At 38.1% G+C, this 16685-nt stretch overlaps 1 protein-coding gene across 1 annotated transcript in view; it reads left to right on the top strand.

Moving 5' to 3' along the window:
- The window catches only part of SPATA5 (spermatogenesis associated 5), a 203769-nt gene that overhangs the window by 58545 nt on the left and 128539 nt on the right, over nt 1-16685 (top strand). The window contains 1 exon segment of the mRNA XM_049814797.1: nt 3891-4017. Coding sequence (XP_049670754.1) covers nt 3891-4017 — 127 coding nt within the window.

A 16685-nucleotide genomic window follows, 5' to 3' on the forward strand; every position in this document is an offset into this window, starting at 1 on the left:
GGAGGATATCCGGCTCTAACTGATGTAATAAAGTAGTAAGCAAAGACATTTTTTGCCTTTAAGTCTCCTTCGTTGAGGATTTTAAAGAAAGAGGGGTTGGCAAAAAGATTAAAATAACACATAGCCTACAGACTGATGTATTTCATTAGGGAAACACAAGACATTACTTGAAATTCTCAGGCCCTTATGGAGCAGCCAGACTCCTCTTTGCTCACACATTTTTTATTTTGAAGTTCAAGGTATTTCTGGTTAGGGCACGGCTCTTGCATATGCACACCCGTGCACACATGGCCCTGCGTGGATTATGTGAGGGGCTTAATTCTGACTGCCTGGATTTGCAGGTGGCGTGTTGACAGGAAATTAGTTTGTACCAGGACGTGCCTTCTGAGGACTATTTCCATGCAGTTGTGATGATGATATCAATGTGTGGAGGTCAGGTGGGGGGGGCGAAGGCAGCCCCTTGGCTGGAAGTTGGTTTTGGCAGTGTCTCCGTGGGACTGGAGGGTTAATCATAATTTGTTTCTCTGGCTGCCGTTTGCGTCAAAAGTCTGGGCAGCCTTAATGAACGTTGCCTGTGTTAATTTAAAACCCTTGCTGGGAAATCATGGGAAAATGGAAAAACGCATACTTGCGTGTCACCCTTCAGATTAACAGCTTGGGCAGCTCTAGAGCTCTCAGAGAGCATGGTGTGGCTCTGATGCAGCTCCAAGCAGCTGGTAAAGAGATCTCTCACTGTAAACCTCTGCCTGCCTATGATTTTTATAGGGTATCCTGTTAAGGCAAAAGCTAATTTGCTGTAGACTGTGCTAAAAATGGTGCATCATATGACAGCTTAGTGAACTATGTAAATAAAAGCACTGAAATTGGAAATTCCTGGTGCCATAAGTCCCAGGCACCTCTTCATTTGATGCTATTTTTATTACTGATATTTTTTGCATGCATGGTTTTAAAATTTTTTTTACTCCACTTTTAACAGGTAATAATAAAGCCCCTAATAAGGTGCTGATATCCCCCTTCATTGTTTGAGCTTTATTATGCCATCAGTGATTGCTTAACTGCAATATTCTGATTATGCCCTAATTGCATGAAAGTCTTTGCAGTGTATGTTCCCCTGTAACGGTGGGGTTTTTCTTTAGAATAAATGCTTTAATTTTTTTTTTTTTTTTCTTTTCAGTTTGAAGCTCGTGAGAGAAATGTTTATATTGGGAAAAGATGTAATATCCGTTCTAGCCACCTCTCTTTAAAACCAAGTATTTCTTCTTTGTATCCTTTAAAAAAAAAAAAAAAAAAAAAAAAAAAAGTTTAGCATCTCCCCCAAAGTGTTCTAGCTTCAGATCTTTTCATATAATGTTAACATTTTGGTCCCAGTCTTACAATTATTTTTTCTTTTGCTTAGCTTTTTCTTGAGTGCAGTCTACTGGGTATAAAGTTGAGTAAATGTGAAACGTATGCAAGATGGGAGGCCTGAATCCCTACTGAGACTAGCTTATGTTACGAAGTTGATTTTAATTTCCTTTAAGCTCTGTGTCCTTTGAAAAGCATTTACTATCCTTGTCTAACACCTGAAGCATTTTATCATGTTCAGCCCTCTATAAGTCAATGGGACCATGACCCAGGGGTATGTTAGAAATGTTCTAATATCACATGGGAATTTCTAATGTGGCTGGAACAAACTGAAAAGCTGACGACTAGCTAACCCAAGTCCCTTCTCTAATATTTCTTAGCAACCTAAATATTCTGTTAGCCAACATTTAGCCAACATTTATTATAGCTCCTCAAAGATATTTTCCAGACTAGGTCTGATAAGTTAACTGTTTTGCACTGGAAGATTACAGAACCAGTTGCAGAATAGGAACGTTAGAGAATTTGTTTGGAGGAGATCTGTACAGCAACGATGGGGTCATTACTGTTGCTTTGGCTGTGGGACATTTAGGAAGCACTATGGTTGCATGTGTGCTGGTGGTGCTGTGGCAATATATGTGCGTAATAACTATGCAACTATATGTGTGTATTCTCTATCTGTTGGAAATAATTGGAGCACTTGTATTTTAAAATCTAGTATTTCTTTTTGGATACCGGTGTTCGGCAGGGTAATTCTACTGCATTTGTGTGTGTAGGTGCCTGTATATCTGTATAAACATTTAAGAGTACTTTTGGAAGGACTTTCAAAGAATTTGAGGTTAAAAAATTATCTTAATTCTCTGTAGATTTGGGGAGACAGTAGAAAAATGTACGTTGCAGGAAGAAACCTGGCCTCATTTTAAGCATCAGACTTCTTCTTGCTTCTTAGTATGAAGTTAGAGGGATCTGGAAGAATTGGAGAGATTAATTTTTAAAGATTGTATTAAAAAGGGCCTGTTTAAGGGTAGAGAAATGAAGCCCTCCCATGTGCAGTGGAGGGGGGAATAGCACTGGAAGAGCAGTCCCATTGCTAAAGGAAGATGTAGGTGCATGTGTGCCATCCGCAAGAGAAGGTTGTGTCTTAAACAGTGAGCTTTTGGCGTGTGCCAAGAGCGGGGCTCCTGGTTTCTGGCAAAGGAGGGTAAAACCTGCATTTTTGGCACTATCTAGCAATCCCCAGCCACTTTGCCCAGCCTGCGTCAGCTTCCGTGTACCTGCTTAGCAGAGGGAACTTTTGGGTCGAGCTGCTGCCTGCGATCGCCCCGGCCCCCCGTACTTTATGCATAGAGTTGGGTGCTACAAGGAACACATATACATCATCTGCCAACATGTGAGCGTATACAGGTTTCTGTGTATGGTCCTAGTATTTCCTAGGTCTAGTATCGTTTCAAAAATAAAAAATTACATAGTTTGTAGTCACTTGTTTTTTATACTCTTTCAGAAATAAAGCCTCTTTATGCAGAATTAGAAGGATATTATAAAGAACACAACTGTTCATGAAATGTACTATTTATCACAACATGTGTGCTCAGTCTCTTGATTTGATTTATGCAATGTCTTCCTTTTCTGCATTCTTTGTTATACGTGTGAATATATGTACACACACATATATATGTATGCGCACACATATTTATGTGTCAAAGAATTGCCTAGGAAGAAGGTAGTACATCATTTGGTTGTTATTCTTAAAATATTAGACGCTTTAATGAAAATAATAGAGTTTATTTCTAAAATGGTTTTTGTTACATGTAGTTAAGCAATTTGAGCAAATTTTTCATAAACTTCAAGGTTACCAGAGTTAATTCCAAACTAAAAAAATAAATAAATAAATAAATAAATAAATGCCTAGAATAGTTTATGCCTTGTCTGTTTAGGTTTTTCACATACTGGTGATTTCAAAACTGGAGTTTTCTGTTTCTCTTTTTTTTTTTTCCCCTGGTATCTGGAAAATCAGCTGAGTTGAAGGACTGATGATACTATTATGAGGCAGTTGGGCAACACTCGGTTTCTTCTCATTTGATGGGGAGAACACAAAAACGTAGAGCAATTCTGCAAAATACATAACTACCCGATGTTTTTATACTGCATAGGGTGGTGTAAGCACTTGACTTGGATGGTCCTAAAAATGAAAGATGTCTGACTAGTAAGGAAGTTGCATGACTTCAGTTATCTTAAAAATGTTTACTCCAGACATCCATATTGTTTTAAATTCTTTACAACCTACATAGCGTGGTAGTAGGTAAAAAAACCTCAGTTGCTTTACTGAATACCAAGAAATCTTTTGAGGGACTAATTCTCTGATTTGCTTTTACTCACTTCGTATGACTGATACTGTTTCAGGGTTTGAAGGTGAAAATAAAAATCAGAAAGAATTAAGATAAAAAGATGGATCCCTGTAAATTCAAAAGAACAATATATTCTTTCCTTTCTCCAATTTTCTAGGAAGGGAAAGCTAATGCTGTGACTTTTTTTTTTTTTTTTTAAATCAGCTCTTCGAGTGCTGGAAATGTAGCAGACCGTGTCTTGGCTCAGTTGTTAACGGAAATGGATGGGATAGAACAGCTGAAGGACGTGACAATTCTGGCAGCTACAAACAGACCGGACATGATAGACAAGGTACGAATAGATGCACTGTTGTATATCCTGTTCTCTTGAGAAGACCAGATTTTGGTATAATTCCGTTCTCTTATACTCTCCAGACTGTTGTCTAATCAATTTCATGATTTAGAGTAGAAGTTTGAAAATGAAGATAAGGCAAAGGAAAAGATTATGGCCCTCACCCCCCCTGAATTTTTAACAGAAACAAAATGTTTTGTGATAGCCTTAAGTATCTGTTTCCTAGAAGAAATTTTCCTTAAATCAAGCTCATTGAACTTGTGCAACAACATTTCTGTCAAACTGCTGCTGTGGTTTTTGCTTCTGTTGTGTTTGTTTATGCAGGAGTTTGCTGGAGTTTGTTGGTTTCATTAGTTACTTCCTTTTAAAAGATTAAATCTCCTGGTGCCATTAGCCTGCTGCCAGCAATACAGTTTCCAACTGTAAACAGTGCAATTTCTCCTTAGATCCTGCGGCAGCTCCGCTGGAGCGATAAGAACATTTCAAGTTTGTAAAAAAGGGAGGGTTGTAACACTTACTGCAGAAAACCTCCAAACACAAAACCAACCCAGCAGCCCTCTAGAAAATCCACTTTAAAACAGTCTACCACTGCTGTGTCTTCTCACAGCTAAGTGCAGTAGACGGACCAGCCTGAAGTGATTTCCTTTAAGATATGTTTTGTAGTGTTGGTAAGGTTCTTTATTCCACAACTTTTCACTTTTACAACATTAATGAATTTGATGACAAGTTAATGAAATTTATTTTTCCTGATCTTTTCTAGGGTTTCTTATAAGTTTCTTAAATATTTTAATGCTAACAAATTCTCCCATTTTAAACTATTTCTGGAATAGTCTTTTCTGTTTGTCTTGGAGCACTCAGGCGCAAAATACGTACAAAGCACACACTTTTAAATTAATGTTCATATACACATGAAGTCTTAAAAAAAAAGTTGTATTTTGGCTCCGGAACACAGACTCTTCCCTTTTGAACTGGAGGAAGCCACACAGCTGATGGTGTCTTGACAAAGGCTTACTTAGAGCTTACTTACACATTATCTGTGTGTCTGCCATGCCAAAGTAGAGCTAGCAGAGTTTTCAGTAAAAGATGATAAAACTCATCAGTGAAAAATATGCTTGTGCAAAATTGAAATTTTCAAGATTCCACTTTTGTCAAATTGATTTCAGTTTTCTTTGGTGATTATTCTTTGGGGTCAGACTAAGCTGAATTTGAAAAAAATTCTGTTTGTTGAACGGAGAAGAGATTTCCTTCTGTGTCAGTTCAACATTGTACTGTGTTATCTCCATCACCACCTGGTAATTCAGTTCTCCGTCATTCTCCTGTTTGCTGGATTTCTCTTGGGCCCACAGTGAATGCTATTTTCTTACATTTTAGTTTTATTTGAAATACTGGCTTACTGGGACAGTATTTATTTGAAATATTGGCAATATTGGGACAGTACTACCATGTATTAGGGGTGCCACCCTGCAATACCAAGAACTTTTAGATAGAACCTAAGTTACTAGATCACTGCCAACTGTACCTACATCACTGATGCAAATCTGGACCTCTCAGCCTTGGACTGCAAGTTTTCATTTTAATATGGTGGGTAAAAATTTGACATCTTTTGTGCATCTGAATTTTATGGGGTGGTAAACTGTTAAGAACTAACAGCACAGTTTTGTTTAGATGACAACATATCTTATGTATTCTTTCCCCAAGTAAAGCTGATAGTCTTGACTCAAAATGTAAAGAAAAGGAAAAAGTTGCATCAGACAGTGCCCCCCACAGTAGCAAGCTGTGTGAGTATAGGAATTTTGTTAGCAAGAAGCCATGAATGGATATTTTAAATAAAAATCTAAAACTGTTTTTACCAAGATATAATGGAAAAAAAAAGTTTTGGTAACTTTGTAGAAAGCATTCACTTACAGAATAGCAGAGCAAAATTTCACTAATCTGGAGGAATGGGATTTAAAACTGATTTAAAGGGACTGGAGAATCTCATTTGAGTTTGTATTGCTCACATCATGCTTCACCCAGACCAGACAGGCTATACCAGGCCACCATCTTCTCCTGTCTCTATGCAATATTTGCAGTGCACGAGTTGCACTTTTTTTTTCCTCTGGAAGATAGAAGACTGACACCAGAAAGCACTTGTATTGTGAACTTCACTTAATGGAAATCTTTCAGTATTGGCTTTAGTTGACTTTGTGATCGGTGATCCCTTTGAAAAGGTAACATTTTGTTAAATCAACTTAATGTTTTATATGGAAATACCAGTTCAGTTATGTATTACAATAAAGGAATGTCATGTTTTCATAGGTTTATGTACAGTAATTTTTAATGCATGTACTTTACATATGGTATAAAAGCACAAGGCAGTCTGTTTTCTCTACTTCCAGAGACTGGGAAGATATCTGGTATACTTTTTGTGACTATCTTTTAGCTTTTCAAACCAAGAAATGCTTGAGGAATACAGGCTTTGTAAGTTTTATATTACATGCCTACAAAATTGGTAATAATCCATTCAGCATCTTCATTTATGTGGCTGCTTCTTAACTGGCAAATATGTGATGATTAATCTTTTGTAGTTTGAAAACAGCACATGGGAATATCAAATGTAAGGGTACTCCCCTGAGCCTAGTGCAGACTTCATCATCCCTGCAAACACTACAGTATGTTGCTTTTGGGTAGTGAATATATTTTGAGTCAGACTTATAAAGTTATGTTTAATGGTAAACTTGTTTTGACTTGTTACAAATGTCCATTAATAAGGTAATTTCTCTAAGATGTCATGATTGTATTGAAATATTATTCCAACCTTAAATTGTGTCCCATGTTTGTAGCACTTAGCTACTTTGCATCCCATTCATGTGATGCTGGAAATACTTTGGGTTAGTTTCAATTTTTCATAAGAAAACAAAACCGGCACATACTGTTTTCAGCCATGTATGATGCAGAAAGTGATTTCTCTTGGAAGGGAAATATTCTGGAACAACATGTTCTGAACATTCTTTGAAAGTGATACAGAGACAAAACATTCTGAGTGAGTAATAATAGTAAAATCTTCCCTTATATTCCTCATTCTATAAGTAGAATTGATGAGCAATAATTGATGAAATGTTTTTTGGTTTTGGTAACTTACCCTCTCAGGAGTGATTTTTCATACCTAAAATATTTTACAATAACTTATGGAGCTGCTTATGATTCAAAGCTTGTCTGTATTTTCCCATGTATCAGTTGGCCTAACAAGAGAGATCACTCACCCCCCAAAACCTCACATAAAATATTTTGAACACCGTGTATAATGTACTTAGCTTGAAATTAAATGTTCTGTTCAGACATATATGTGGACAAGTTTTCAGGTGTAGTCTGACAGATCTCCATGGAAGAAAACCTAGACCAACTCATCAGGTTTTGTGTGTCCTTTTTTAGTGGAACCTGTTTTCCTAGCCTTTTAGTACTGGGCTTACTTCTTGGGTGCGAAGGGTGACTTGCTATCAGTACGTGCTCACGCAGGTATCTTTTTTGCTCTTAAGCAGTGTTTCAATCTCCATTAGCAAGGGTAAAGAGAAGGAAGAGAGACTGTCAGATCAGCAGGGACCTTGGTGAATGTTTTAGCACAGGAAGCAAGATGCGTGATGCTGCGGCATCGGATAGTTTTACCTCCTGCTGGGTCAAATTTGAATGTCAAACACATTAGCTGTGATGTAAAACATGAGGCGCTGAGTGAAGTGATGGCCTGTGGTATAGGATGACATCCTGGTGCTCCTGACAGCTTCACTTCTCCTTATCGTGGGGTGCAGAAAAGATGTATCCTCAAATACGCTATTTGCATAAGAATGACAGGATGTGATAGGACAAATGAAGATTAATGAGATGCTGTGCTGTCAACGTTGCCCATTGTCTCTAGATTGATGACGGTCTGGATTTTGTCCGTGTTCATGGGCTTCAGTGTAGTTTAAATGTGGTATGTTGAATACAGAAGAGCTGATTCTTTACGAATGCTTTGTTAGTATGGGAGGGCTTGGCTCCTAATTTCAAAGCATCTTGCATGTTGGTATAAGAACATGTGTTCTGCATATTGTGCCAGTGCAGAGGATTTTTGCTGCCTCCTTTTGCATATTTATTTTGCCTTTTAAAAACTTCCTGCTCCCTAGCCTTCCTTCTCACTTTCTTCCTCTTCCACCTTCTCTTCATTCACCTGCAAGTTTTGCTGTTCCTTAGATAAGCTCTGTTGGCTTCACTGCATTAACCACTGGGTTTGAATTTAGCTTATTTGGTTTAAGAACCACATGGATACTACTGAGATCTCTGTTCTGCTTACACGAACAATATAAAACTAAACTGTAGCCTATATTCTTCCTAGCTACTGCCAAGCATGAGGAAAGGGAGTAAAGCTCCCTTGCCCCGTCGTTCGTTTGGATTTGGAGGAGTCTTTTGGGCAGAGAAGTCAAACAGAGGTTCATCAAGTTGATCTGACCCTCCAAATGTTGATTACTGTGTAGTTATGGGACAACCTTAATTTAAAGTGGCTTGTTTTGATGAAAATAAAAAATGCATGATAGAGCCATTTGGCAGAATCAGTAAAGAAATTATAATTTCTTGCCTGCAGCAAAAGTAAATAATCTTTCCTCTTCAAAAACATCAAAGTTCTATCTTTCTGCAAGCTTATGGAAGAAATTCAAATATTTAGGTTTTCAGTTTTACAAGTTAAAAGGAATAGGAAAATCTTGCATATTTATTCATTATTGTCTGGAAATGTGTATGTGCTGTTATAAAGCAGGTGATGCTACAAGCATATGTAGCAGGCAGATGCAGTGGCACAAACTTAACTCACTACCATGTAATATATTTTCCTATTTACATATTTGCCTATTTGTGATTTCCATTTTGGTCAGATATATCTTACTAGAGGTTCTTTCTATGTTACAGCTTTGACTTGGTAGGATTTCAGTTTTCCCAAATATGGAACTGTAGAGTTACAACCCACATAATCCATCAGTCATATGCTATGTTTCCCTCTGTGACACCCCTCCAGTTGATCAAAGATTATAAAATACTCTAGGTTGGAAGGAGCCCCTGGGGGTCTTCTGGTCCAGCCTCCTGCTTCAGCAGCGCCAACTTCAGTGTTTGGTCAGGTCACTCAAGGCTGGTCCAGGAGACTTTTGAGTTTCTCCAAGGATGGAGACTTCACAGCCTCTGGGCACCTGCTGCGCTGTTTGACCACCTTCACCGGGAAGATTTTTTTTTTCCTTATTTTTAACAGTCTAGCTTGCTGTAACTTTTGCCTGCTGTGTACCTCTGAGAAGTGTCTGGCTCTGTTGTCTCAACAAACCATCCCACCGCTCCCTGCTGCTTTAGGTACGTGAAGACAAGATAGAATTGTACATGGAATTGTAAAGGAGAACTGTAATTTTTTTTCTTTTTTTTTTTTTTTTTTTTTTTTTTCCTTCCCCTGTCCCTAATACTCAAGTGGTAAACCCCCTAATCAAGCTGTGCCTGAAAGAAGGCCCTACCTATGCTGAACTGCTTTAGGGCTCTGGAGGAAGAAATATAAATATCTCACTTTTCCATTCTGCTCTGCATTGGATTTGGCTCAAGGATGAGCAATTAAGTGACCCTTAGTCTTGCAGTGATACAAGATGAGGAGGGTCCCAGGCAGAGAAGGGGGATATGATATGTCTCTGGCTGTCATTTCTCAGCATTGCTTCTCTGCAGATTTCATCCCAATTTGGAAGATGGGACGCAAGACTGGGTGCTTTTTAGAAGGAGGTGGTGCTGGGACACTTATTGCTTGGCAAAGTATTTTATGACAGTTGAATAAGTTAGTACTAAGTAAACACTAGTTAGAGTGAAATCTTTTTACATACGTAATTTGGCACTGCTAGGTTACTGGAGATGAAGTCCAGTCTCGGGACTGGTAGAGATAACTAACAAGTAAGTTGCTAAACTGCTTTGCTTGCTAGATACCATATTACTGAAATCAGTCTTCATTTATAGGCTTTGTAGGGTAGGCATCAGGAGAATAGAACAGGTGGGAAGGTATTTCCGAGTAGGAATCAAAGTACGTAAATATCTCTCCACACTGCTGAACCATTAATTACTTTTTTTTTTTACTTTAAATGCTGAAATGCCTCTCTGCTTGTCAAAGGGCACTCCTCATATTCTTGTAAAGCCCTGGGATTAAAAATAGTGAGATTTTGTGGGTCTCCTTTTCAGTCAGCTAGCACCTAGAGTACTTACATCATTTTGCCCAGGTGCAAGTATGATTCTTTGAAATAACAGAAGATGTGGGATTTCTTTTGAAGACAAGATTGTTCTGAAGCATATAACAAGTTTGCAGAAAATGAAGCTTTAGGGAAAAATGATATCAAACTACGTGCCATTGAAAAGAAGATCTGATATTCAAAAATAGTTTCACAATCTTGGCACCATCACATTTTCCATCAATTGGTTTTCTCTGGTATGTGTTTGGGTTTTTACCCTTAATCTTGTTAAACTTGCAACTCTGACTAGGGCAAAGAGGTGTTCTGGAAAGTAGCTGTTTCTCAAAGATCTAATTTTGCCTTTATTAATATCAGATATTTACACTCTAGGGTGATTAAGAGCTTACAAAGTTTACTTAAAAAAAGAAGAGCAAAAGAGTGAATGAAATGATTTAAAAGTTGTCACACATTCTTTTCACCTGCCAAACTGAAATGACTAAATAGACACAGTTGATGAGCACTGCTGTTTACTGGCCTAGACTTCCAAGCTGATGTTTTGAGGCTGGATTGCATAGTGAACCCATAGTCCCCAAAGAGCCTGACCACTCTGTTTGAATGCAGAGGTAATTTCTGTGTTCATGTACATGTGTATGAAGTTTCTCTTTAAGTCAAGAACTAGGTTTTAAGATTCACCTGAATCTCTCCCCCTTCCCCCGCTTCCTTCCTCACTGATGAAAACTTTGTTTTCTCATGAGTAGAGCAAATAAAATATTTCCAGGTGTGCAAAAGTGATTTTTGTTTCCAACTATTCGATTGTCAGAGTGTGGAGGGCTGAGTAGTAAATCAGCCTTAAGGCTGCTATGGTTTTAAAAAACAAAATCTTAGTGGTGACAGCTGAAGAGCACAGTGACTTTTCACTCAAGATTTATTACTTGCCTGAAAAGAAGGGTTGAAGGGAAAACTTGCTGGGCTGCATATTTTCTCCTTTAACAGATATACTATAGGGCCAGGATAAGTTGGCTTTATTTTGTCTGTGAGAACATACATCCAAACAAGGTATGTAAAAATACAGTAGTTTTACTTCAAATAGAACAGAAAAGTAAATATGCCTGCTCTTATTCTTTATAACGGAAAGCATTCTTTACATCAACTCAGTCATGTATTTTAGCATCACTAATACTTTTCATAAACTTCCCTGCAACATATGCCAGAAAACTAACTTGAAGGTATCAAAGCATATTTATTTCATTTGGAAAAGTACAAAGATAGGAAAGTAAAGGCCGAGGGCCAAATTTTGTTCTTATTCATAGCTCCTAGACTCACAAAGTCCAGATGAGGAACACAGCGTGTTAGAAAGCCTCCATATTATCAACAAAGTGGGAAATTCGAAAGGCTGTCAGATTAATGTTTGTTGTGTAAATACCATCCCTCAGTTCAATGAGTCTGTAACTGTGATACCAGCTGGGTGTTTTTGTTTGGGGGTTTTTTGTGGATTTTTTTTTTTTTTTTAAACAGTAACATGGAAATGACACTGTATTTGTAAGATGACATGGGAACATATGGGGTTAAAGCGAATCATGCCTCTAAAAACGAGGTACATTTGAGCAGTACCTGTAGACTTGGTATAAATTCCTAAGTGTTGGGTTAGGTCAACTCTATTCTTCATGTGGGTTTAGTGACAAAGCAAACAACTTTATTTAGAGAAGTACAACTAATTTTATGACTAAGTTTTGTGAACCTGTACAGCAAGTTTTTGCTGCTAAAACTTGTGTGTGTGCTTATAAAGGTATAGATTTTCACTTCCAACTTGAATTACGTGAGAACAGTCCACGTGATGACAACCTCTTCCTTCCAAATCCTTTCAACTGACTCGTCCCACTTTGTGTTAGTGTTTGGGTCCTGCAGGGGTGGGGTACAGCTGAGTAGCTCTCCAGCGATGTGTGGTTTGGCTTGGTTCCCGTGGGAGCATCCTCAGGAGCTGTCAGGGCCTTGCTGGCTTGTAATTGGGAATACTGGGCTTTGTGGCAGATACGCAAAGCGCAGCAAGGCCTGTTTCACAGTCGGCATGTTGGATGGCATGAGTCTTTTTATATTTAATAAGCTTCATTAGGTTAGTGGTAACAGTTGAGGAAGTGACATTCCCAAAAGTCTTGTTTCTTAAATATTTATGGGAGTGATGCTGAAAAAGGTGTTAGTGTAGTACGGTGAGCTACAGGAGCTAGAGGAACAGCCGCAATTATGGTACTTGGGCTGTAGCCATGGACACATTTAGGGCTTGCTTTGCAGTTGGTCTTCTGCCCAGCTTTCCTCTTTGTGAATGCAAAATGCACAGTATGTGTGTAGTTTTTTGTGTATACAATATTAAAATAGCATTATAGAGAATGTTGTGTTTGAGGAGTACCCATGAGTTAAGAACTGCCATAGGTAAGATTGCGTGTACAATCTTAATTCATTTTTCTTTGTGCATGTGCATCATAATGCAATCTTTAATTACGTTAATTAAAGTGGTATTCATTGTGCATGATTAATTAAATTACATTAATTTAGAAAATTATTTTTACAAGTCATTATGATCACCTCCACTTTAATTACCTTACTTCTGAGGGCTTTGATTTACACTGTTTAAAATCAGATGAACAATTACTAGTTTCTGGGGTGCAGTATTCAGATCCCATCGTATGGTGCCATATTGAGATCTTCGTGGTTATCAGCAGTACAGGACCCTCTAGATCTGCCATAGAAAGCTTGTTTCCTTAAAATAGGTGGTAAATTGACAACAATATTTAACTCCTTTGCTGTTTTCTGTGGGGTCTAGCATGCAGGAGTGGGACTTTTACCTGTTATCCAGCATATTTTCTGACAATATAAGAATGGGTAGATAAATTACTTTTTCAGTACTAATGTTTCTTCCAACTTTCTGTAAGCATAACTCCTTCCTTATATTCTTTCCTTGATGTTTCTTCCTGTTCAAAATGCCTGCTACCTCTTTATGTAGTATCCTCTTGGTATGTATTTCTTACGTCTACTGACTTCATGATCTTCAGCAAACTATTCATGTAATCTCAGCATGATTCTTGCTTCTAGTCTTTTTGTTCAGTTGACATCAACTTTTTTTCCCTGTGCTTGCGCTTCTCATTGGATACATTCCTGCCCAGCTGGGGTTCTCCAATGCTCTTTTTCGTCCCAGGCTTCCACATCTAGAGTCCTTTCTTAATGAGCATCAGTTTTGCCCCAGTGTCCAGGCTCTTGGTTTTCAATGTGTTCACTCCTCATATAAGGCTTTTCTTTCTTGCGGGGTCACCTCTGGTGTCTTTTCTCCTCCTCCTGCTTGACTAGATTCAAGTGACTCCAATAAGAGAGGAAGTAATTTTCCTGTTGTCATTTTGGGAGCCTGGATCCAGCACGGCCTGCAGACTCCTTGAACCTTGGTAGGATCAGCGTTTGAGTGGTCAAAACTTGGAAAACATATCTGCAAAATGTTAAGAAATGTCACAAAGCTTTTTCAAATTGAGATGTTTCAAGTCCTTCTAATCTGGTCAGATCTCAAGACCTCCCTCTAAAGGTTAGGGTGAAATAATTGTATTGTTATTAATTTTTAAAAATTGTAAATAAAGTGACATTTTTCCTGGTCTCCTTCTCATGCAACAGCTGAAATGTTTTGACTGGAATGTTACAAAACAAATCAGTCGAAGGCAGCCAGCCAGCTTGGAAAGGACAAGAAGGTCAAATCTCAGAATAGCAAAAGCTACTAAATGTATGATTTTATAATGTAAAATGTTGAGTGACTTCTATATTAAGTGTTGATACTTATCTCTCCCCTAATAGGGTGGAAGCTGTTTCAGTAAAAACAGAAGTCACAGTGAAATAGAAAGCCCAGCATTGTATGCATCACTAGTTTGGTATCAATCATAACGGAGTGCAGCTTGGGAGGATGAGGTGGCCAGTGTAGTTTCATTGTTTGGTTGTACACTTTAAGGTGGTTTGCAGTTTTAGTTTTAGGTCTAGAAAACCTCTGAACCTCAGAGCTTTATAATGAGCAAGTTGGAATATGATCAAGCTCTCTACATTGGTAAAGGACTCTATAGAGCTGTTGAATTTATGGATTAGCTGATACACACTTGTTTCTCAGTGAGAATATTAGTAATATTTTGCTTTTGGTTCTTTATGGATATTGGATACTATGATTAGCAGTCCATTCAGTTGAGAGGGACTATTTTTTGTTTGTGAAATCTCTGTGGGGAGAAGGAAAAATAGGGCATCATAGGCAGAATTTCCACTAGTTTGTTTGTTTATTTTTGGTGTTGAAGGAGATTCAGCTTTACATTTTATTTGCTCTATCAGTGATGAAAGCTGGATGTCTCACACACATGACATACTTACTGCTTAGGGATAAGTAGTAATACCATTAATGTGCAGTGCATATAACAATGAAAGATAATAGGTTTGTTCAGGAAAAACAGGTTCTTTCTATAAGATCCTAGTTATTAAAGAAATAATTCTGAACATCAAGCTAAATGAAGACAGTACTATAATAATGTGGCATAAAAGAAAAGGGAACAATCTGGGGTGGTTGATTCATAATACATCATTTTCATAAGGTATGTAGAAGGATTGTTGTGCACACATGCAGGAGCACAAAGCTAGGGCTCTATTCATGTCCAAGTGAGACATTAACATCTCTTATGAGCAGTGGAAACTTGGTGGATGACTGTTTAGGTCACTGGAGTACCTCAGGGTTGCATATGCCAATGTAATTTAATAACAAAAACTTGTTTGAAGTTCTGTATGATTTGATGTATATACAAGTGTAAGAGTTGGCTCAGAATCATGAGAGTTTGCTAGATTTTTGGGATAACCTAGAAAAACTTGTAGACTACAAGGTATTTGAAGCTGACTGAGAGAGAAGGGTCTGAAAGTCAAATGAGTATTTTGATTGAGTGGTGCCAGGCAATGGCTGGTAGGACTCAGCAGTTCTTCTGGAAATCTGAAGTGACTGCTCCTTTTGGGGGTTATGTCTGTTACATGCTCTTACTTAGCTGAGGAATTTAATTAAACAGGGTGTAGTTACTTCTTGCTTTGTTTTAAATGTAAGTGTATTCCCTCCATGGCAAATTAAGCTTTGTGCTACAGAGAAGCATATAGCAGATGTACAGAAAAGATTTTGAAAAAGCCGTCTCTTAATGGTGCTTTGTACACACTTTGTAACAGTATTCTGATTGCTGCCTACAGCATCTTCTTGAATTACTGTTCCCTGTCATGTGCTGAAAAAGGTGATTTGGGGAACCGTCCTTTTGTTTTGGTGATCACGCAGTACTGACAATTCTTGCTTTGTATTACTCGTCTCTTTTAAAACTAAAAATGAACTTCTTTGGTTTTAATAGCCACTGCTTCAAATAGGATGTATGTTCCATTTTCCCATTAATAGCCTCACTGAAAGTTCTAATTCCAACATTAAAAAAAAAAAAATCTGTTGTGAAAATAGATTTTAGAAAATAGAAAGATCTATTATGAAAGTAATTATATACATCCAAGTTACACTGCCACTGCTGGTATCTTTTCCCTGTAACATCATGTCAATAGCTGTAACTCTGCAACAAATAAATCCCCCTATGTTTCTTTGTCGCCTGCCCCCCCCCCCCCCCCCATCTGCTTTGTTATTTCCTGTACAGGGAGTTTTGCTTTGGAAACTGTGTTTGGGAACTGGGTTGGCAGGATGATAGAAAAGGACCTCAGAACTTGTATCAATGCCACTAGACTTTTTCTCAGGTGAAGACACAGAGACAGAGAACTAATGGAGTATGTAGGTAAATAAACAAAGGTAAATAAACCTGTTGGAACACTGGGCTCTTTATTCAGAGGGCTGCAGCCATTGCTGACATGCATTATGGCCTGTGTATGAATACAGTTCTATGTCACCTGCAGTTGTACCTTCTAAAACACTGCTAAGAGAAGGGAAGGCAAATTATGTAGCCATCACTTCACAGGTGGAAGAGAATGAAGTGAAACATCACTGTGGCTTTCTCATTCGTATGTCATGGACAAGTCTAAAATCAAAATAACTTTGTGGGCATTTTAGAACCTATTTCTGAACAGAGCTGATGATAATTTTTCACTTCCTCTCAAGAAATAAACAAGAATGATGCTTTTCATGCCAAATCATGCCTTTGTGCCTCCATTCTATACATCTCTGTGCTCTCTTTCTGGCAATGCAGCTGGTTCTCAAAACAACTGATGTGCAAACCTGAAACTTTACCTTTCCCTAGTGCACGCCCTTCTACCTTGCTGTGAAGCTATGTAATCTTTTCTTTAAAACAAAACAAACTAACCAACCAAACAAAAGATCAACTTCCGAATAACTGGAGTAGGTGAACAAGGCGGTCCTATGCAGAATGAAAGGAGAGCCAGCTGTTCCTTAAACAGAAACTGGTTTATGCCTTTGATCATCCTTGCTGCCCTTCTCTGAACCATTTCCAGATCTATTAT

The sequence above is a fragment of the Accipiter gentilis genome, chromosome 12, assembly GCF_929443795.1.
Source record: "Accipiter gentilis chromosome 12, bAccGen1.1, whole genome shotgun sequence".
In the NCBI taxonomy this organism is placed as follows: Eukaryota; Metazoa; Chordata; class Aves; order Accipitriformes; family Accipitridae; genus Astur; species Astur gentilis.